This window comes from Myotis daubentonii, chromosome 16, assembly GCF_963259705.1.
Source record: "Myotis daubentonii chromosome 16, mMyoDau2.1, whole genome shotgun sequence".
Lineage (NCBI taxonomy): Eukaryota > Metazoa > Chordata > Mammalia > Chiroptera > Vespertilionidae > Myotis > Myotis daubentonii.
In genome coordinates, this window is record NC_081855.1 from 18983723 (window position 1) to 19006290 (window position 22568).

The 22568-nt window shown below is 47.0% G+C and overlaps 1 protein-coding gene across 1 annotated transcript; it reads right to left on the minus strand.

Moving 5' to 3' along the window:
* Positions 1-43: 43 nt before the first annotated feature.
* Positions 44-22568, minus strand: DHX33 (DEAH-box helicase 33). Its single transcript, XM_059668981.1, has 12 exons — positions 22191-22568; positions 19034-19194; positions 17979-18206; positions 17636-17806; positions 14983-15168; positions 14152-14263; positions 12696-12855; positions 12442-12530; positions 9219-9346; positions 8625-8828; positions 6612-6698; positions 44-3841 (listed from the first exon to the last, which is right to left on the minus strand). The coding sequence occupies exons 1-12, from the start codon at positions 22495-22497 to the stop codon at positions 3533-3535; spliced, it is 2142 nt and encodes a 713-aa protein (XP_059524964.1). The 5' UTR covers positions 22498-22568; the 3' UTR covers positions 44-3532.

Below are 22568 nucleotides of genomic sequence, written 5' to 3' on the forward strand. Positions count from 1 at the left end.
ATCCTGTAATAAGGAAAAAAGAGAGCAAAGAAAGCCACACATATCATGTACAAGATTCATTTTTAATGAATTTGATAGTCATGTGCAAATTTGAGCATTAAATACAAGAACTGACATTTCGGTAGAGCTACGTCTATTTGAATGAAACCAGATTCTCTAAATACACCATAAAAACCTGAACCAACTTGATTTTTCTGTTTTCCCCTCTGCAAATTATGTTCTGATCAAGTAAAACATAATTGAATCCTTGCTTCCCCAGACAGGTGCAGTGTTCCAATATATGTTCACGGAATGGAATCTTAGATGCCTGGCCACAGTTCCAAGCAGTTCTTGATGCTGGAGTAAATGTACTTAAATAGAAAATTTTACTCACAGAGCAAAAAGTTATCTCCATTCTGGCATCTCTTTACAACCAGCAGAGCTGCAACATTAAGTAAGGGTTTTTAACAAGGACCAGTTCTTTCCTTGTAGTGGATGTTCCACACGCCACGATTACTGCAAGTAGATCAACACCAGTAGCAGGCATGCGATCTGCTTGGAGTGCACCTATTTACATGAAGCTGCTCATGGGAGCTGGTGATTCACCCAGACATGGATTGCAGATAGGAAAAGAGATTTTACCAATTGAAAAAGAGTAGCTCAAGATCACATTGCAACATCACTGTGAAACATTTAACTTTCTTAAGAAAATTTAAGTTTAAAATGTACTATCCCCTGCAGCTCAATATAAATAACCATTTACTTCTTTGTAGGAACATGTGGAGTCAGATTGGGTTTTCCAATCTGATGTAATCCCTGAGCAGCTATGTTAAAAATTAACTTCTTAAAAAGCCCAATAAAAACTACTGTATTAAAAGTCTACCAGAATGTTACAGTGATGAACATATTTCTGTACAGAAACATTAAAGCTACTTAGAAGCTATCTACCCCTTATTCCTGCTCAGAAAAGAGTAACAGTATACATTTTCCAGAAACTCTTTAGGTACTTAAGTTGTACACAATTATTCTGAGAGAGAATTTGCGGAGGGACATGATAAATCACCCCACTTGAAATTTTTTACCAACATGATTGATTTTTTTATTAAAAATACATTTTCTTTTACCAAGTCGGGCTAAACATCCTAGACTTCTATTTAATAAATAAGTAAAATACACTTTAAAAATCTTCTGACAAACTTTCCAGAAGGTCAGCAACAGTAAAAACAAGTCAATCTGAGGAAGAGCCTGCTAAAAGTCTTACGTATTCAATAAGATAGGGCAGCGATTTCCAACCGGTGTGCTGCAAGACTTTTTAAAACATGCAATACCTGCCTATTTAGTCAGGGGCACTGACCTCTTTTCCCTTAGATTATAAAACAAACAAACAAAAAAAGACAACAGCCAACACAATAGCTGTCCAGTGGGAATGAATCAAAAGTATATCTAATTTTTGGGTCAGGCTGGCAAAAAAATGTATTTTTTGATGTGCCGCAGAATTTTAGTAATTAGTCCACGTGTGCCACGAGAAGGAAAAGGTTGGAAATCACTGAGATAGGGTATACCGGATCTGCCAAATCCCATTTGGCCTAAATGTAAATATTTCTAACAATTAAGTCTCAAGTGCCTGAGCACTAGATAAAAGCTAGACTTTTCAGGGCCCCAGCGTGTGCTGGAAGCCCGAGCAGACCTGACAGGCAGACATGCACAGATGGGACGGGCACGGGGAGCTCCAGCAGGCTGGTCTCGAGGAGTCCGCTGGATCCAGAGTGAAGAGACCGTCCGCTGCCCCTGCAGGGTCTCTCAGTTTGGGCCGTTGCACCGAAACTGCATGGTTCACTTTAAGTAATGACCAAAATACTGCACAGGTGTTCAGACCAATTAAGCACATTAAAAGGGGTAAATCTTGGCTGCTTCTGGGACAAGACATCCAGTCACTTTTGGTAATTAAATATCTAAGAAGGACTTTTATTCTCAAAAACAGAGACTAGGAAGAGATGGCGGAGAACCACCAATTCCCTCTGAGAAATGTAGACACTAAGGGTTAGAGAGTGATGGCCACTTTGTTAGGAAGTAACAAACCCAGGTTGTCCCCAAGTCCCAAAGGAGGAAAAAAGGTAAAATAAATAAGATGCTAGAATATAACCGCCAGATGTTGTGAATGGGATGAGCCAATGCTGCCTGGTTCTCGTGGACCATTCGTCTCTCCCTCCACCACAACAGCTCTCTGACCAGTGGCCCTGCCAGAAGAGAAGTGGCTGAAATGTAGCCTGGGGTCGTTCCTTCTGCTCACATATTTAAGCGTGCCATTACAGAGGAACAGCCGCTGGTATGCTGGGGCCATCACCCTCCGGGCCAGTTTCCCAGTTTACCTGACATGATCAGAAGATACAAATCAACCTTCACCCAGGAGGTGTCCACGTCTCCTGGAAGGACAGGCGAGGATGTCCGCCACAGGAGCACAAGGACGAAGATGCTCAGCTCAGCAGCCCGCAGGCCTCCTTCCCTCCTCTGCGTGGAGGCAGCAAGCGCCCACACCTGAGGAAGAGGCTCAGCAGGAGCGGCCAGCACCTGCCTCTTATGTTTTCTATTGGAAAACTCTGGCCCAGCCGGATGGCTCAGTGGTTGAGCGTTGACCTATGAACCAAGAGGTCATGGTCTGATTCCCAGTCAGGGCACATGCCTGGGTTTGACCCCCCGTGTGGGGCATGCAGGAGGCAGCCCATCAATGATTTGCTCTCATCATTGATGTTTCTATCTCACTCTCCCTCTCTGTTCCTCTCTGAAATAAATAAAAACATATTTAAAACCCCCCCAAAACTCTGCACAGCCCTGGCTGGGTTGCTCAGTGGTTAGTGTACTGACCCACAGACCGAAGGGTCTCGGGTTCGATTCTGGTCAAGGGTGCAGGCTTTGGTTGCAGGCTTGATCCCTGACCTGGTTGGGGTGTGTGCGGGAGGGAACCAATCAATGTGTTTCTCTCACATCGATGTTTCTCCCTCTCTGCCTCTCCCGCTCCCACTCTCTCTGAAGATCAGTGGAAAATATATCCTTGGGTGAGGATTAAAAAAATACTCTGTACAGATAGACATTAAAATAGATCCAAGACAACAGCTCTGTGCCCTCCCACAGTCCCTTCTAGAAAGTCCCTTAGTCTCGGGAACTGGGGATCTTGTGGTACTCAATTCACATTATGCAAAAAGCAGGAAAATGAAGCCAACAATTCATTGTAAGCTCATCTTTCATTTTCCCTAACCTCATGACCCCAGCACTATAAGGATTATTGCTCCCTTTGGCATATAAGAAACGGGGGCTCCGAAGTTAACTATGTCACCCAAAGTCACCCAGCAAGGACCTAAAGCACAACTTTGATGTTTCAAAGGTATAAATAGCATCTACCCGTCTACATGATTCCTTCAGCCTAAGGAGTTTAAAGAAGACACTTGTAAGCTCCAGGAAGTCGGGCACGTTCTGTAGGTTAAAACCCGCTGCCTCTAAGGCGCCGAGCGGGAAGTCGGCTGGGAGGACGGCTGTGGCCCTGCTCCCAGGCCGTGGCTCAGTTCCTGCTGGCCCTCAGCTTCCGGCGGAAGTAGTCGGGGGCGGCCTCGTACAGCCACTCGGCGTCCACCACGCAGAGGTCGCGCATGTAGCACTTGTTGGTGTGGAGCAGCTCGGTGTACACCACGCAGGCTGGCTTGCAGTGGAAGAGGACGGACGAGGGGTGGATGGCCACCGGCTGGTGCGTGTCTGTGGTGGCGTAGGTCCCGTCTGGCTGGAGCTCGGCGGTGCTCATGAAGAGGCTGTGAGCCAGGCAGCGGCGGACCGTCTCCATGTCCCCCCGGGACGACAGGATGGGCATGGACATCTGTGTCAGGAGGAAGCGAGAATTGGAGAAGACCCCGAACATATATGCTGCTCAGCACTGCACCACGTTCGGAACACCCGCACCCAAAACGCAGCCCACACACTGCAGGCCTAATGGGAGGTTGCCATTGGGAGGTGTTTCCTCAAGCACCTTAGAGACCAGCCCGGCGGAGGAGGTGCCGCTGAAGGAGGGTGAACTGAAAATAGGAAAAGCGCAGCCTGGTGAGTAAGGACCAGGAGGGAGACAGCCATGTAAGGGGCCAAGCAGACAGGCCTGGTGAGCCAGCACCTGTCCCCATGGAAACACCGGTCAGGACGTGGCAGGAAGGAAAGGCCTTTCCCTCGACTGACCACCTCGTCTCCTCCCTCCATCCATCGCACGCACTGCCGCCAGCCACCTTCCTCTACCAGCTCGTCATTCTTCACCCCTGAAAACCTTCACTGTCTCTACTGCTCCCGGCAAAGCAATGCAGGCTTCCAACTGTGACGCTGTGAATGAGCGAGCCGTCCCTCAACGGCCTCCTCCCTCCTGGGCCCGTTCCACGAGGGGCCTTCCCACGTGCACCACGGGGAGACAGGGCACCCCTCCGCTCCCCAGCGGCAGTGACGGTCGTCAGTCTCCTGCTCCCCACCCTTGCTGAGGGGCCACGTCACCTTATACCCCAGGCCACAGCGGAACCAGCCAGTGGCTTGCACTGCCTGACCACACTGGCCAGCTTCTCTCTTCCGGGCATTTGGAGTCTGAGCAATCCCTGTTAGGGTTTTGAAGGGGAGGCCAGGGAAAGCAGTCGCTTGTGCTGAGGCAGAAGGTGAAAAGGGGGAAGGAGGCAGGCAGAGAGCACCCAAAACAAGAGGCAAGCAGACTCAGAAAGCTGCCCTTGCTCCCAGTGGCCTTTTCTGGTTCCTCATGCCAGTCCCTGTATGGACTGGGGTTGCACTATTTCCTGCCCATAGATTCCAAAGGCACTTCTTTATTCCCCCGTATCCCCTTTAAGGTGGCTCAACGTGTCTTGTTCTTTGCAATCAGCTGAGCCTGGCCTGAGGAAGACACTATCTCCTCATCTGTCAGGAGGTAGCTCAGGATCACTGCCTCCAGGAAGCCCAGAGTCCCACTGCTAACTGGTCTCTCCTTCTGGCTGCCAGCTCCACACTCACTGGCCCTGTGACTTGGGGCACATGACTTAACTTCCTTGGGCTCTAGTTTCCTCATTGGTGAAATGGGAATAATAACAGAATCAACCTTACAGCGGGTGAAGTGGGGATTTCAAATAAGGCATCACATGAAAAGTGCTTAGAATGGTGCCTTAATAAGTACTTCATAAACAATTTCTATAATTATCATCAGCTCCCCACAGGAGATATATGCGTATATGTAAGTCAGATTGCCCCTCCAGATTGTTCCTCGAGAAACTTCGTGTCAGTGCAGCTGTACACCTCTGGGACCTTGGCCAGTGTCCGGCGTATAAAGAGGGCGTGGTCAGTCACTAAAGCTTCTTCCATCAGAACAGAGAAGCACCACCCCGACTGTCATGAATAAACAGAAAACTCACGAGGCTGAGATGGTCTGGCAGGCATACTGTTCAAGTGCAAGAGGGGTTTGGGAAAATGTGTAATATTAAGGACACAACAGGCTACTATGAGAAGAAATAGCATTAAATGTTAACAACAGGCCGCTGGCAGCGGACACAGGCTGGGCACAGGCCACAAGTCTCCTCGGGACGTGCAGACAGTCTGCACTGGGGCTGTCCAGGGGCCTGACACACAAAGACAGTCAGCGGAGATGTCTGCGACAGCACATGGGCACCTCCTGCGCTCAACAACAGGAGATACTTACAAAACTACTCCCACCTCCAAGTAAAATGCAGTGTCACGCAATCATTAATATACACAGGACTGTAAAACATCATGTACTCCAAGAGGAATATAAGCTCACAGAAAACTTTCTGGTAGACAATTTGGCAATAACTATCAAGACCTAATGTCACTATGCATGAATTCACCATTCATTCTATGCGCACCAGGCCACAAACACATGTCGGAGGATGGTCATTCTGATATAACCTCAACAATCACCCTTGGCCTTGGTTAAATAAAATGTAGTGGACACAATGGAAACCTATGAGGTCACTAAAAGAGTAAGATGGACATAAAAGACACTGAAAGACAGTCCAGACACACAAAGTGTTCAAACGTCTACCAAATGGAAAAAAGCAAGCTGTAAAACAAAGTGTGTATCATATTTATGTTCTGAAGAAAATGTTATATATATATATCCATGTGTATATGTACACACACAGGAAAAAATTCTAGAAGGATAAAGGATTGTTAACGGAGGTTTATCTTTAGAGAGGCAGAGTTATGGGAGACTTTGAAACTTTCTGCATTTTATATCACTATTTTCTGCATTGTATCAACTTGTAAAAATTATGCACTACTTATGTAATCTGAAAAGAATAAATATATTCCTACTAAAATAATCTTATGATGGATTCTAATAACATTGGAAAATACTTTTACAGTTTACAGAAGTTGAATATAAATTATACATACAATGTAACTAAGTATGCAAAAAACATTTAACAGGACTATGAGGAAACAGACCAAAATGGTGAGATGGAATTGTGGATAATTTTCACTTTCTTTCTTATTTAAAAATTTTCATACAATAAGAGTTTCTTTTGTAATCATTAGCTATAAACAATTAAAATTTTTTTTATCTAGAAAACAGTAATAGCTTAGTCCCCCACAGAACAAGTAGGAAGAAAGAATACCTTTACGCAGATATCCCTCAGCTGGGCTCTGACTTCAGCTACTAGCATCATATTCTTGCTGTTGACAAAATTCTCTTTGCACCAATCCTGAACAGGAGAAAAAGAGATATCTCAACCCTCTCATTTCTATAATGAAAATAAAATGATTTTTAGAACATAGTTGAATTTAGAGGGAAAACTTTAGTTGCCAAAAATATAGAAAAATATCTTTATGTCAAAAAGCATAAGCCATAAGAAAAAATATTTAAACAAAAGTCAAACAAAATTTTTTTTTTATGTCAAGTCACTATGAAAAATGCTACAGACTGAGATGTTTGCACTACTACACCCAATAAAGGTAAGTATCTCCAGAATACATTACAAAACAAAAACAGCCCTAGCTGGTTTGGCTCAGTGGATAGAGCATCAGCCTGTGACTGAAGGGTTCCAGGTTCAATTCCAGTCAAGGGCACATGCCCGGATTGTGGGCTCAATCCCCAGTAGGGGGTGTGCAGGAGGCAGCCAATCGATGATTCTCTCTCATAATTTTCTCTCTCTCTCTCTTCCTCTCTAAAATAAACAAAAACATTAAAAATAAACAAACTAACAGCTCTGGCCAGTTGCTCACTGGTTAGAGCATTGGCCCAGGGAAGGAAAGGTCTTGGGTTCAATTCCCGGTCAAGGGCATGTACCTTGATTGCAAGTTCAATCACTGGCCCTGGTTGGTGCACACGTGGGAGGCAACCAATCGATGTGTCTCTCTCACATGGATGTTTTTAAAAACAAACAAATAAACAAAAAATACAGGCCCTGGCCAGGTAGTTCAGTTGGTTAGAGCATTGTTCCGATACGCCAAGGTTGTGGGTTTGATACCTGGTCAAGGCACATACCATATAAGAATTAACCAATGAATGCATAAATGAGTGGAACAACAAACCGACGTTTCTCTCTAAAATCACTAAATAAAAACATTTTTTAAACAAGAACCTCCTATAAATCAGTAAGAAAAAGGCCAACAGTCCAGTAGAAAATAGACTAAGGCTATGAACAGACAATTCAGTTTTAATAGAAATGACTTGTAACCAATAAACTTATATAAGGATTCTCAGTCTCTTGAGGAATCAAGGCAAAGTAATTGAAACAGCTGAGATACTATTTCTAATCCATCAACTTGGTAAAAATTAAAGTCATTTCAACTAAGCACTGGAGAGGATGGTGGGAAAGGAAGCTCATACATCACTAGGGGGAGTGCGGAGGGGCTGACAGCTTTGGGGAGCCACGTGCTCGCCGGGAAAGCTGGATGCAGCTGCCAAGACCAGCAGGTCCGCTTGAGTGTGGACCCAGAGAAACACGCCCCCTGCACAGATGGTCACAGTAGTGCTGCACGTGGAAACCAGCTGCAAACATCTGTAGCATCTAATGTTCAGATATGAGGTAAGGTATGCTGCCCACACCACCCTCAGGACAGAGGTTACACAGGGAGGAAGGACAGGGACAGGAGCAGTGCAGGCCTTCGATGCATAAAATCTATGGCGTTTTATGTCCTTAAAAATAAACTGAGACAAACAGAGCAAAATGTTCACAACTGCTAAAAGTGGGTGCTTGGTTTTTTTTTAAAGAACTGACTGCATTAAAATGCAGAGCAAGTTAAAGCACGCACACCATGGCACAATTACTGATCATACTGATAAATGAAATAATATACCCGTTTTCCCTTGGTCCGAAGAACTGAAATATCATACAAGCAAAAACTACTATGAAAAAGTCAGGGGGCAGGTGGTGAAAACCCATTTTGTAGCTAAGAAACTGGTCACTAACTACTGAACTAATTTGTCCACATTAAATATGAGTTAAACACAAGGGGAGCGAAAGGCAGAAATCGCATTTCTTCCCTGGTACTGTCCCTGTACAAGACCTTGCTGAAATGACAGCTGACATTCTTTTTGTGGCTCTTTAGAAGCTTCAGCCAAGAGAGGAAGGCCGACATTCCCGGAAAGAGGTATCACTGGAGAAGAGGAACGAGACACAGCGCACCTTATTTCCACCCAAGTTTTTGAAGGTCCGGTAGATATTGAGCAGGGTGACGTGATCGCCCTCGCTGGAGATGAACTTCTTCCGGACACCCTGCACTTCATCCCGCCGGGAGGGCGGGTTGTAGAGGACGCTGTCCACGGACAGCAGGGAGACGATGGTCAGTATCTCCTCCGTACAGTGGAATTTGGGGGACAGGAGGATGGTCTGCAAGTCAAAATTGAAAACTGCCTTAACCAAAATTCTTCCTGGCTCTGAATGCAGTATTCCTGTACATTGCTTTTGCAGTTCCCCTTCTAAGGCGTTAAAGGGCAGGCGTTTCTAAAACCATGACTGTGTGTTAATGTTACTCGACTTGTTTGTAGAACAAATGACTGTCTTTCCTGAGGATTCCAAATCCCTGTGGGTAGGGCTCATGATTTAAAATGAGTTCTAAGCCCACATAGAACGTAAATCAGTGTCAGACACAAAGTGGGAGTGGACAATTATTTAGGAGAAAAGTGAAGGTTAATCTGGAAGCACTGGGTTTAGAAGTCTACTTTGGGATGGCTAACCTGTAATGTACAGAAAGGGGACTGAAGAGAGGGCATCATTTACTTTGGCAAATTTGGGCTCTAAGGGAAACGCTGCCATCTTCCTTCCGAGTGGAGTCAGGGTGAGCTGCTCATCCTTGTGTTCCAGAGCACCCAACAGGTCCAGCTGGGCGATGGCCGCCTGAACGTGATCTGAAAAACAGAGACATAAAAAAGGAGCCAAAAATCCAAAAAAGAAGTCGCAACTAGTTCAGTGCTTCTGATAACTTTACAACTGATCAAACCACAGCAGAGATGACAACCACCACTGTCCCCAGGACACACTTTCAAAGCTGTTAAGGCACCACTTCTTCAGTTCAACTCCCTTTTATTTCATTTCACTTTTTTGTTAATCCTCACCCAAGGATATTTTCCCACTGCTTTTTAGACCAAGTGGAAGGGAGGGTAAAGACAGAAGGAGAGAAACATCAATGTGAGAGACACATCCATTGTTGCCTCCTGCACACGGCCGGGGATCAAGCCTGCAATGGAGGCAGGCACCCTTGACTGTAATCAAACCTGGGACCCTCAGTGTACAGGCCGATGCTCTATCCACTTAGCCAAACCGGCCAGGGCTCAATTCCCTTTTTAAAGAATGGTTTGCAGGCTCTCTCTCCCGGGAGCACGCGCGTGCCTCTCCCTTCCCCTCCTTGCCCAGGAAGGCCATCACTAGCTCCCTCACTCCCAAGCTCCAAGGGCCCTTCCTTCACCTCTACAACTCACTTCCTAAGCCCTTCCTTTTTATAGAAAGTACTTCTTCTACCTCTGTAATTTAACACATACATGTTCTCTTACCAAAAAAAGAAAAAAATGGTCTGCAATTTGGCAGTATGTATGTAAATGTTAAAGCCAGCAATAATACACTTAAGAATTTCACCCACAAAGAAAAAATATCAAATAAATAAATAAATATAAAAGAATTTCCCCCACAGACGTGCTCACACAATGTACAGGGACCAGTGTCTCTAGAAGCGCACACTCCACACATCAATACCAGGGCCCCTGCTGAGAAGGCCACTATTTACTACTCACTCTTTTATGGTTTTTTTAATTTTGAACCATGTGAATGCATTACCCATTAAAGAATAAAACGCTCTCCTAAGATGCAATAAATATATACATACTGAAAGGAAACGATCTGTAAAATACATTAGGTGCCCAAAGAATGCACAAATGTCTCAGTCAACGGGAGAATGGCTAAGTGCATTTTGCTTTATTCATAGAATGCAATAGCATTTGGTGGTGAAAATGCATCAACACAAACCTTACAAAACAGAATGAATGAAAAGGGAAGGTTACTGAGGAAATGACACAGAAGCATGGAAACAGAAAGAACACGTTGCTTAGGGATACACACCCGCAGAATAACACATTGCAGAAAAGCAAGGGACTGCGAACAAAATGTGGGAGGCGGTTCCCTGAGGGAGTGGGAAGGAAGTGAGTGTGGCTGGAGGGTGCACAGGCGCTGGCAAGGGGTGCATGGGCGCTGGCGAGGGGTGCACGGGTGTTGGTTTTACTACTCCTTCTACCTTACATGTATGTCTTCCTTTGTGTGTAGAAATTTAGCAATGAAAAATACAATGCTTTTCTTCTTTTTTTGCTTTCTCTTCTTATTGTATCTATATGAGATGATGGATGCTAACTAAACTTATAAGGGGTAATCATTTCATAATCTATGTGAGGCAAATTATTAGCTGTTCACCTTAAACTTATACAATGAAGTATGTCAATTATATCTCAATAAAATGGGGGGCAGGAAATAAGTGTAGAAAGTGCACAATGTATACTATTTGTGTTTTAAAAGAGACCATATACACTTGCATATGCACAGAATTTCTTTAGAAGACAATTAGAAAATGGTTTGCTCTAGGAACAGGAAACTAAGAACCTGAAGATCGGGGGTGGGACCCTTGTATACCCGTCAAATTATTATTATTTTTTTTACATATACTTTATTGATTTTTTACAGAGAGGAAGGGAAAGGGATAGAGAGTTAGAAATATCAATGAGAGAGAAACATCGATCAGCTGCCTCTTGCACACCCCCTACTGGGGATGTGCCTGCAACCAAGGTACATGCCCTTGACTGGAATCGAACCTGGGACCCTTCAGTCCGCAGGCCGACGCTCTATCCCAGCCGTGGGCAAACTAGGGCCCGCGGGCCGGATCTGGCCTGTTTGAAATGAATAAAACTAAGAAAAAAAAAGACCGCACCCTTTTATGTAATGATGTTTACTTTGAATTTATATTAGTTCACACAAACACTCCATCCATGCTTTTGTTCCGGCCCTCCGGTCCAGTTTAAGAACCCATTGTGGCCCTCGAGTCAAAAAGTTTGCCCACCCCTGCTCTATCCACTAAGCCAAACCGGGTAGGGCCAAATTCTTTTTAAAAAAATATATCTTATTGATTTTTTACAGAGAGGAAGGGAGAGGAATAGAGAGTTAGAAACATCGATGGGAGAGAAACATTGATCAGCTGCCTCCTGCACACCTCCTACTGGGGATGTGCGTGCAACCAAGGTACATGCCCTTGACCGGAATCAAAGCTGAGATCCTTGAGTCCACAGGCCGACGCTCTATCCACTGAGCCAAACCAGTTAGGGCTATATCCATCAATTTTTACTTTCAAAAACAAAACAGCCCAGCCAGCGTGGCTCAGTGGTTGAGCATCGACCAGGAGGTCATGGTTCGATTCCCAGTCCAGGCCCATGCCTGGTTTGCAAGCTTGATCCCGTCAGGGGGGAGAGGTGTGCAGGAGGCAGCTGATCGATGATTCTCTCTCATCACTCATATTTCTATCTCTCTCTCCCTTCCTCTTTGAAATCAATAAAAATATATATTAAAAAAATTACATTTCTTCACTTAATAAAAAGAGGAAAAAAGGAAAGGAAAACCATGTATTGAAGAGATGTCAAGTGCTAAAAGCTGCCATCGTTAGGAAAATCCCAATTACTTCTTCCTCCATGGAGAGGTCAATGAAGGACCAGAACTGACCAAATGCCAGTCAAAAGCACAGAAACGTGGTATTTTCAGTCCTTTCGCTGGCAGACGTACAATTCGAGGCCACTCTCTGTGCTGGGATGGTGCTGATGGCACCGCATCTATCCTTCATGGTTCTCAGACACCTCTCTGACAGTTCACGTTCTCCACCAGACTAAACCAAAGGAGACCTCTAAAATGCTTTGAGCGTCCATTTGCTGTCGTTTGTCTACTTGTAACCTCCCGCTCCACTGAAGATCCCACTCACCTGGAGACGGTTTGGACATGAAGTCGAAGGTGAGCACGTTGGGGACTTTCATGGCTAGGAGCTGCAGCATCACGCTCGCCAGGTTACACCTGTGCAGAGTGAGAGACGTGCACTGTTCACCCCCTGATCCTCCAGCCGGCGAGTCAGCACCACCACCGAGGCGTGTCAGTGAGGACTGCAGCTCTGGGGAGACCCAAGCCAGCAGGGAGGGAGGTGTGGGGCAGTGGCAGGGGTGCGGGGCACCTCGGGCCCACCTTTGGATCTCTGGCACGGTCATCTTCTCAAACTTCTCAAACTCATCCTCTGTGTAGAGCCGGTAACAGACGCCGCTGTCCTCTCTGCCAGCGCGTCCGGTGCGTTGCCACGCCTGCGTCTTGGACACCCGCTGCACAGCTAACACCTCCAGGCCACTGTCTGGAGGGAGAGTGGCCCACATTAGTGCTCTGCCCATCCTTCACATAAACAGGCTGCTTCTACAGTGCGGACAAAAGGAGCATTGCTCAGAGCACCAGTGATCCTTTCTGCATTACCGAGTCAGAAAAACTCAAGGCTAAATCAGAAAGCACAAAACCAGACTGTTCTGCAGTGAAATGAGGCCTGGAACTGGACACTGTGAAATCTGTTATTACAATATCAATGGTTGACCTGTGAACCAGGAGGTCACGGTTTGATTCCCCGTCAGGGCACATGCCTGGGTTGCGGGCTCGATCCCCAGTGTGGGGCATGGAGGAGGCAGCTGATCTATGATTCTTTCTCATCATTGATGTTTCTATCTCTCTCCCTCTCCCTTCCTCTCTGAAACCAATAAAAATATGTTTAAAAAAAAATAAAACATCAGAAAAACTTCATGCTTATAGCAGGGGGACAGGAGAGTAAATTTCAGAGGTCTGGCTTAGCTCATATGGTAACAACCACCCCTTTGGCCTGGGACTTGGGACTTTCAGTGACAAAACCAGGACAGTCACTGGCAAACGAGGATAGCTGTCACCCTGTCAATCAATGACTCAGAAATGAAACGCCTCCAGGCCCTGTACACTGTTTCCTCCCTCCCACCTCTGTAATAAGAGACCATGCATGTTACTGCAGGAGTAAACGAGAGATTTTCTTCATAAAGGTGCACTCTGTGCCAGGCACTGAGAACCGAGCCCTGTCGCATGTGATCGCTAAGAGATACACAAGTGAAAGGCAGCACTTAGTGAATGTCAATTAAAAATCTGAAATCGATCCTTTCAGCTGCCTCAAATCCTCTGTAGAATATAGCAAGGTGTACAACAGACACGAAGGAAAACGACTGAAGGAAGCTTCCCACGGAAAATTCAGGAACAGCTAGTGCTGCACCCCACCCAGGGAATTCTGGGAAGCCTGGAGCTGGACCCCGCCAAGCTCAAAGATGAGAGCCTTTGATGTGGTGTCAGGCTACCTCTGGCCCCGGTGCCATCATCTCACCCACCTTCTGACAGGGTCTCAGACACCTCTGTCCCCGTTTGTTAAGCCTCGCCTTCTCTATCTACCCTGCCTTCTCGTCTCACATTCCTGCCTCAGGTCCCCTTTCTGGACCCGCCCCTGCACTGTCTCACTTTTGGTGCCTGCCACCCCAATCTAGGTCAGTTACAAGCATGAAATGCTCATTGGGGGAAACGGGGGACTACAGGAAACTCAGTGGGTGCTCACTACACACAGAAGAGACAGTTATCAGCTACAAGTTCTCACCAGGGTTATACTTCTTTGCTTTGACCATGCCCGTGTCAACTACGTATTTTATTCCTGTAATGGTTATGGAGGTTTCAGCGATGTTGGTTGAAATGATCACTTTGCGATAGCCCTAAAAGGAGGAAGAAAACCAAAAAGCTGTATGACACACATATGATTCAGAAGTTTTAAAACAGTTCTCACCATTAATTTCCGTAATTCACTCACGATCAAGAAAAGATGACTTTGTTACTAATATTGATGGTGGGCCATTACACTGGGTGGGAGAGAGGGGACCTTCCAGTCTTAAAAGCTTACTTTGAGGCGATGCGATGTAGCGGCACAGGCACAAGGTTCAGAAGCAGGTGGATGTGGGGTGAACCCTGGCGCTGCCAGTTACCTACTGTGTCCCTGGAGCAGTTACTCCCCTCCTCTGGGCCTCAGTGCTTATTAAATGGACCATAACCCACCTTGCCAGCTCCCGAGAGGATGAGAGGCAGTGTGTGTAGCATGTCAGCACAGTGCCTGGCACAGCAGGGCGCCCAATAAATGCTATTATGGACCAAAGCAGCTTATGTTGGACCCTGGAAGACTCACTCATTTACCCTTCAGCTTTTGCCTTTGCCCTCTCCCTCGTCCCCTGACAACCGTTTCCCTGTTCTTACCTTGGGAGAGCTGCAGCTGCAGCTACGTGTTATATTCCTGCAGATTTTCAGCTACTGTATCTGGTGCCTGAGCATCCGCCCCATATACCTTATCTGGAGTCCGGTGACAGGCAGACCTACAGGCCCCACGGGAGGATCCGCGTGCGTCCCCAGGGATGGGGCCGGACAGAGGCGGCGGTGCACTCACCTTCGGCGCCGCCTGGAAGACGCGGAGCTGCTGGGCATAGGGCAGGGAGGCGTACAGAGGCAGGACCAGCATGGAGGGGCAGCCGTCCGGGAGGTGCTTTGCAATGTCTCGGCAGGTCTTGCTCATGGCTTCGATTTCCTCCTGGCCGGTGAGGAACACCAGGATGTCCTGTGAGGAAGGGGCTTCCTGCACAAAAGTGAAAGTGGGGCCGTTAGGCTTTCACAGAGGCTCTTCACCTGGTAAGGGAAGAACAGCCAGGTAACAGGCACTTATGCACCTGATCTCTGAAGTGTGCTCAGCTATACTTGTAAAGTACTTGATAACTGAAAAAGTGTTTAATAACATGTGAGAATGTGTATATGTAAGTATGTAAATACATATTTATGTGGGGATACATGTATTTTTTTGCCCAGTGTTTTTTAAAACATATTTTTATTGATTTCAGAGAGAGAGAGAGAGAGAGAGAGAGAGAGAAACATCAACAATGAGAGAGAATCATTGATTGGCTGCCTCCTGCATGCCCCCTCCTGGGAGTAGGGCCCATAACCCAGGCATGTGCCCTGACCAGGAATCAAGCCACAACATCCTGGTTCATAGATTGACACTCAACCACTGATCCACACCGGCCAGGCTAGCCCAGTATTAACAGGACAAATGTTCAGAGTGACACACAGACAGGATGAAATCTAAAACAGTCAAAACTTCATCATGGCTTCGATTGGGAGGACTCATCAAAGCCACCACGTACTGAATGCACTTGCAGCTGCCATTCATGAAAAAGCCTCACCTCAGATTGGCTTTTGGAAGTTAAACAAGGCAAACTGACCTTCTTCTCCAAATACTATCAAGATGACAGTAAAGGTATAAGCCCAGAAAGACAAATACAACGGGAGGAAAGATTAGAAGTGCCTGCCCATTTTTGAAAGATGGAAGAGGTGGGGGAAGGCAGTGCATGATGGGGCTGGGCAGAGGACCTTCCGGGCTGGGTTCCTGCCAAAGGGAATAGTGACAAGAGATGCACCAATGTCCCCAGAGAAGCCAGAAAGGCTCAGGACTTGGTTGCAACACAGAGGTGGGCTGTGGGAGGGTGGAAACCCAGGGATTGGCTCAAAGTCTGAGTACAGTGTGGTTAACTCCCCCCCCCCCCCCCCCCCCCAGGTCTCCTCTTCTCCACGTAGCCAGGAGGCTGGGAAGACACGGGAGCTGTAATGGGATTCAACACGGGAGGATGACAAAGGAAAGAGCCAGGATGACAGCTACACAGAGGCCCAGGAGAGCAGCATAAAGGACTCCGGGAAAAGTGGAGTATGTTTGAACACATAACAAATATTCACGATTGGCATATGACAGACTTTTGCCCACTTGGGAAAAAATTAGCCATACAGACACAGAAAACTTATACAGCTGTGTGTACATGGAATGAGTCACTGAGATGGTGTACTGCTAGCAACGTAGGAACATAAAATTGTAAATATGACACTAGTTGTAAAATACATTGCGGAATTTTTAGCCATGGAATCTTTCCTCTCCAGACGAGGTGGAACTATCATCTTAGCTACCTGAAATGGACAGAATTTTTACCTTTACCTTTCATTTGAGAAAACTAAGGTTTAAGAACAAATATAAACTTTACATGTTCACACAGTTTGTAAGTGGCAGAGCAAGTAATAAAATTTAGAACTATCTAACTTAAAAAAAAAATACACTGTGATATAACTATGTTGAGGGGATGAAGGAGAGAAGCAAGAGGTAGAGAAGGGATTTTTCTAAATCCTCACCTACCATGGTAAAAAATTAACATAATATCAGTAAGTCAACAAATAGCAATATAAGCAGGTTGGTTTAGAAATATGAAAGTAATATCCAGGGGAAACAGCTAAAAAGGTAAGCGGTTACTCTAACGTGCAGGGCCTGGGATGGGGAGTAAAAGTAACTGCATTGTGTGAGCCTTTTAAAATTAACTGCTTAACCCTTTAAACTCCAAACTGCACACACATCACTTTAGAAAATTAATTTGAAAAAGTCTGCCTCTAGATTTTTTTCAGAAAGCAAACGGGAAGGTAAAAACAGTCAATTTTATACACATTAAACAAACAAAAATGAGATGATTGTTTAATACAATGAGAAGAGATTTGAAATGTTTCTCTAATGCAGTTTTGTTTTAACTCTAAACTGGATCAATACCAACGTTTTCTTAATACGAGGTAGAAAATACCATCAAGCATCACATGTAACAGAGGAGGCAGCGTGAGGAAAGATACTGGTCAGAGTTAAATTATTTTTAGAGAAAATAAGTGATCCCCCCAAAAAATAAAAAGAGAGAGACATGGTATAGTAAATAAATTCCTGACTCATCTTTTTATTGATTGATTGATTGATTGATTTGGGAGAGGAACATCAGCTTGTTGTCCCCCACACTTACGCGTTCACTGGTTGCTCTGTGTATGTGCCCTGACCTGGGGGGTCAAACCTGAAACCGTGGCAAATCGGGATGACACTCTAACCGACTCAGCGACCTGGCCAGGGCCAGGGCCAGATTCCCATTCATCTTAGTGACACGGCTCACCAAGTGCTTCAGTCAGCATCCAAGGCTGAGGACTCTATCAGCCGTGAGGGAAACAGACCTTTTCAGGACTCGGCCCCCTTCCCGTACCTGGTGAATCTGGAAGACTGAGACAAGGGCGGCGTGCAAGTAATCCTGCTGAGGCTGTTTGGTGTAAAAAATCTGGATTGGATGCTGCCGGCCCTCCAGGTAGAGGACGGGAGCTCCATTGAAATACTGAGAGAACAGGTCCACATCCATCGTAGCTGACATCACAATCACCTGGGTACAGAGGGAAGAGGGAGATGGAAACAAACGTGGCGACAGCCTTTCTGTGTCCCCCCCAAGCTCTAAAAGCAGATGAGGAAACCTGCCACACCCACTAGGTGAACTCGGTCCACGGTTCTGAAGCAGACGGGCAAAGGCGAACATGGAGGAAGCGCGCTGCACCTACTTTGAGAGGCAGCTTCCCCAGCTCCTTCCGCCTCTTCTGTGCAGCTTTCACCACGCCAAAGAGCACGTCCGTGTGGATAGTCCGCTCGTGGGCTTCATCCAGAACGACACAGCTGTACTTCCGAAGCAGGGAGTCTGAAATTGCTTCCCGCAGAAGCATGCCATCTGTCAGGAACTTGATCCTGGTGTCTTCCGAGGTGACATCATCGAAGCGCACTGTATAGCCAACCTGTGCAGAGAAACCATTCCTTCACCAAACGCATGCTCAACTCCCACCAGGTAACCAGCACCGGGCCAGGCACTTGTGCTATCACAGTGAACAAGACCCACACTGACCTGCCCGGCTCCCCCGGCAGCAGGCAGTCTGGTGGCCGACACGGACAGTGGGCATGTACCTTTAACTGCAATTATAATTAGCATGACCAAGAATTTAAAACTAGCCTCCTACCCCCAGCTACTTAACAGTTTCAAGAGAAGCTATGTACTGATATGAAAAGACATCCGAGATGTTTTTAAGTGAAATACATAAACACACACACACAAATAAATCTAACTTATACACAGTTCTGGGACTCATTCTCCATCTGCACACATATGCTAGAAAATGCTTAAAATTTTTTGAGAGACACACAGAGATATTGAAGCCTTAAAAATGCTCGAGGAAAACAACTAATTTATCCAACTTGCCAACAGATTTTGAAAGCAAAGCAAATGGGTCTGATAGCCTGTCAGACCCTCTGGTCTCAGGAACTGGTAAAGAACTCTGAGAAAGACCTAGACAATTGTGGCAAGAAAGAAGCTTTCTCTGTATAGTCTTATTCAGCCCAGCCGGCGTGGCTCAGTGGCTGAGCGTCGACCTATATAAACCAGGAGGTCATGGTTCAATTGCAGGCTTGATCCCCAGTGTGGGGCATGCAGGAGGCAGTCGATCAATGATTCTCTCTCTCTCTCCCTCTCTGAAATCAATAAAAATAATTAAAATTTAAAAAGAAGTCTTGTTCAGAAAAATAAAAGGCAGGGGAGGGAGAAATTTTTGTAAAGAAGCAAATTAGGTACCAGCTTCCCGAGTTCAGTTCTCTTCTCATCTGAGACTCTAGTAGCGAGAGAGATGGCCGCCACTCGCCGAGGCTGGGTCACGGCAATGATGCCCTGGCGGCCAACGCCCGCTTCATAGAGGTACTGAGGGAGCTGAGTGGTCTTCCCAGAGCCAGTTTCCCCTGGAAAGAAAAAAGTCTCATTTAAATGCAAATTGAAACAAATTTCACCAAACAAATGTATCAAAGTCAGAAGAGAAAGATAAAAGATAATACTCCAGGTCAGGGCACATGCCTGGGTTGCAGGCTCCATCCTCAGTGTGAGGCATGCAGGAGGCAGCCGATCAATGATTCTCTCACATAACTGATGTTCCTATCTCTCTCTCGCTCTCCCTTTCTCTCTGAAATCAATAAAAACAAATTTTAAAAAAATACTCTAAGTTCTGATAAAGCCACAGGAAACTGGGTACTCACAAATACTGCTGGTAGAGTGTTAACTGGAATTGCTTCTCAGAAGACCAAATTAAATCAGAAAAATCTTTAAGAAGTTTATACCCTTTTACCCAAAACTCCACTAACAGAACTGATTCTAAGAAAAAATTAAAGTTGTACAAAAAAATATGGCTTCAAGATATTTTATTCAATTTTGTTCACGAAAGCAAAAAAACTGGAAATGTTCAACAATAAGTATAGTGAAACACAAAATGAAATACAACTATAATATATAAATGTACTTCTCAAAAGAAAAAGTGAAATGTATATATTCTGACAGGTAGAGACATCCACCCATATACTGCAGCTGTGACAGACTCCCACCGTTCACTAGAGCTGCCTTTGTCCGCACTATCATGCACTGCCTGCTCTCGTTATGCCTGCCTGGCACACGCCACAGGATGAGCTAGACCTAAACTCGCTCCCCTGGGGCCGCACTGGCAGCCTCTGCTATGCTCCGCAGTGCCTGGTGCATCTCTCTTTCAGCAGACCAACCTGCACTGTCTGCAAGTTTAAATGTTTCCATCTCCTCCAACCCCAGAAGCTTCAGGAGGGCAGAGAAAGTCTGTCTCTCTGTCGCATGTACCTGTGCATACAGTAAGCTTTTAATGTCATTTTCTCCCTCGTGGTTCCTACTTAGAACAAAGAACTCAGTCAACCCGTGCATCTTTCCTCTCTTTGCTACAACTTTCTAACCCTCACATTCCTATAGTCCCATTATTATCCCATTTTCTCCCCTCTGAATGCCCATCCTTCCGGATCTAGCCAAGATCGTGGACTAAGAATTTGATTATTCTGCAATCCTGCTGAACCCATCAGGCAAAACCTAAACTTGGATTCCTGTCTCCCTGTCCATCTCTTCTGCTCCTGCACCAACTGAGCGCTGATAAAGCAAAATAAGCCAACTGTGCAGACGGAGCCCTGAGTTTGTAGTGGGGCCAAATGCGCCTTGGTACCATCCATCCTTTTCTTAAATATATTTCTTTATTGATTTCATAGAGGAAGGGAGAAGGAGAGATAGCAACATCAATGATGAGAGAGAATCATTGATCAGCTGCCTCCTGCATGCCCCCTTCTGGGGATCGAGCCCATAACCCAGGCATGTGCCCTTGGCCAGAATTGAACCTGGGACCCTTCAGTCCGCAGGCTGACGCTCCATCCACTGAGCCAAGTCGGCTAGGGCTCCATCCTTTTCTTGTTTTTGCCTCCTGTCCTCTGTCCTGATCCTCCCTAAGGGCCCACTCAAGGCCCTGAAACTCCCACTCTCCGCAGAGTTCCTGTGCCTATTTCACAAAAAAAGAAACCTCAGAGGTGACCTCCCTCTACCTCCCCCTGGAAGCTTTCTGCAGTCACACCCATGCTCACCTCCTTTCTCCAGCCCCAAAGCTGCCTGGACATCTTTCACTGTATTGAAGGCCAATTCTGCTTCTAGCCCGTTGTCAAATGCCCCCTTCCCCATGACCCCTGCACTCAGCTGTTAGTGCCGGCTTTCCATCTTCAGCCTCCCCCTCTTCGAAGTTCTTCCTCTCAACCTATTCAGACTTGCAAGTTCCTCTCAGCCCCCTTTTTTTCTCAAAAGAGAGGCCAGCTCCCATTGCCTTCAGTCCCTCACCTCCTACTAACTCCTCAGGGCAATGACAAATCAGCTCCTACCCCACAACTTGTCTGAAACAGCGCACAGTGGGCCCACAATCAATACAACTCCAGTGGGCATTTTTGGGGTCTAATTATTGGACCTCATTGCTGCATCTGTTCATGCCCCTCCTCTTTATTAATCCTCATCCGATATCTATCTATACCTATATCATCTACATCTACATCTATCTATATCTATCTATTCCCCCCCCCCCCCCATTGATTTTTAGAGAGTGGAAGGGAGGGGAAAGTCAGAGACAGAAACATCTATGTGAGAGAGACACATGGATTGGCTGCCTCCCGCAGGCGCCCCCACCAGGGGTGGGGATCCAGCCTGCAACCGAGGTACACGCCCTTGACCAGAATCCAACCCGCGACCCTTCAGTCCGCGGCCGATGCTGTAACCACCGAGCACACCGGCCAGGGCGTCCCGCTTCTTATCACTCGGTTCCTCTGTCTCTCGCATGTACTTGAGCATCCTAGTATATAGATATTGAGCAGCCAATATATAGATACTGGCTCTTTTGGGTCTCCTTCCCCTGTTTGGAGGCTCATCCTCTCGGTCCTTCAGAAGCTCCTCTGGCTTAAACGTTGGGGATCAGAGCTCCTTGCAATCGGTCCCCAAGTCACAGCTCCGCCTTTTGGTTCATGCACCGAAAACTGCTGCTTCCCGTCAGGCCGACCGGGCTGTTTCTTGCCTCCACGCGCCTCTCACGAAGCTCTCCGCTGGGAGGATGCCCCCCTCGGGGACCGCCTCCCCCGCCGCCTCCTGCCAGGCTGGCTCCGAGGCACCCTCAGACTCCCCGGAGTCCCCGGCAAGCCCCTGCGCCCGATCACTCGGAAGGTGGTGTTTGCATGACAACTCGGGCTGTGAGCACCCCCAGAGCAGGGCTGTCAGACTCCTCCGAGGCCCCTCTCCCGGCCTGGCACCGAAAGGGCGGTAAGGTTTGTGGTAGAGACAAACCAAAGAGGATGAGAGGCACCGAAGAAAGACTGTGCTCACAGCGCCAGGAACAGAGAACCAGGAAGGACTTGGCCGCGCGGCCGCTCACCGATGAGGATGGCGCTGTCCAGGTTTCGGAGCTGGGCCAACAGCTGCCCCCGCGCCTGGAAGATGGGCAGACTCCGGCGCTGCCGCTCCACGGCCTCGGGGTAGGGACTGGCCGAGGGCTGGGCCAGGGGCGGCTGCCGCCGCCGGCCTCCTCCTCCGCCACCTCCTCCTCCTCCTCCTCCTCCTCCTCCTCCGCCGCCGCCGCCGCCCGCATTCAGCCGCATCACCACTCGCCTCCCGTCGTGGCTCGGAGGCCCAAGGCCCTGCCGGAATCTCTTAGGCGGCGGGAAGCCCGCCTCCTCGGGCATGTCGGGAGGGCGCAGAGACTGGGGGAGCGAGGGCGGGCAGCTCGCAGCCACGTGCTAGCCACTCCCGGCGA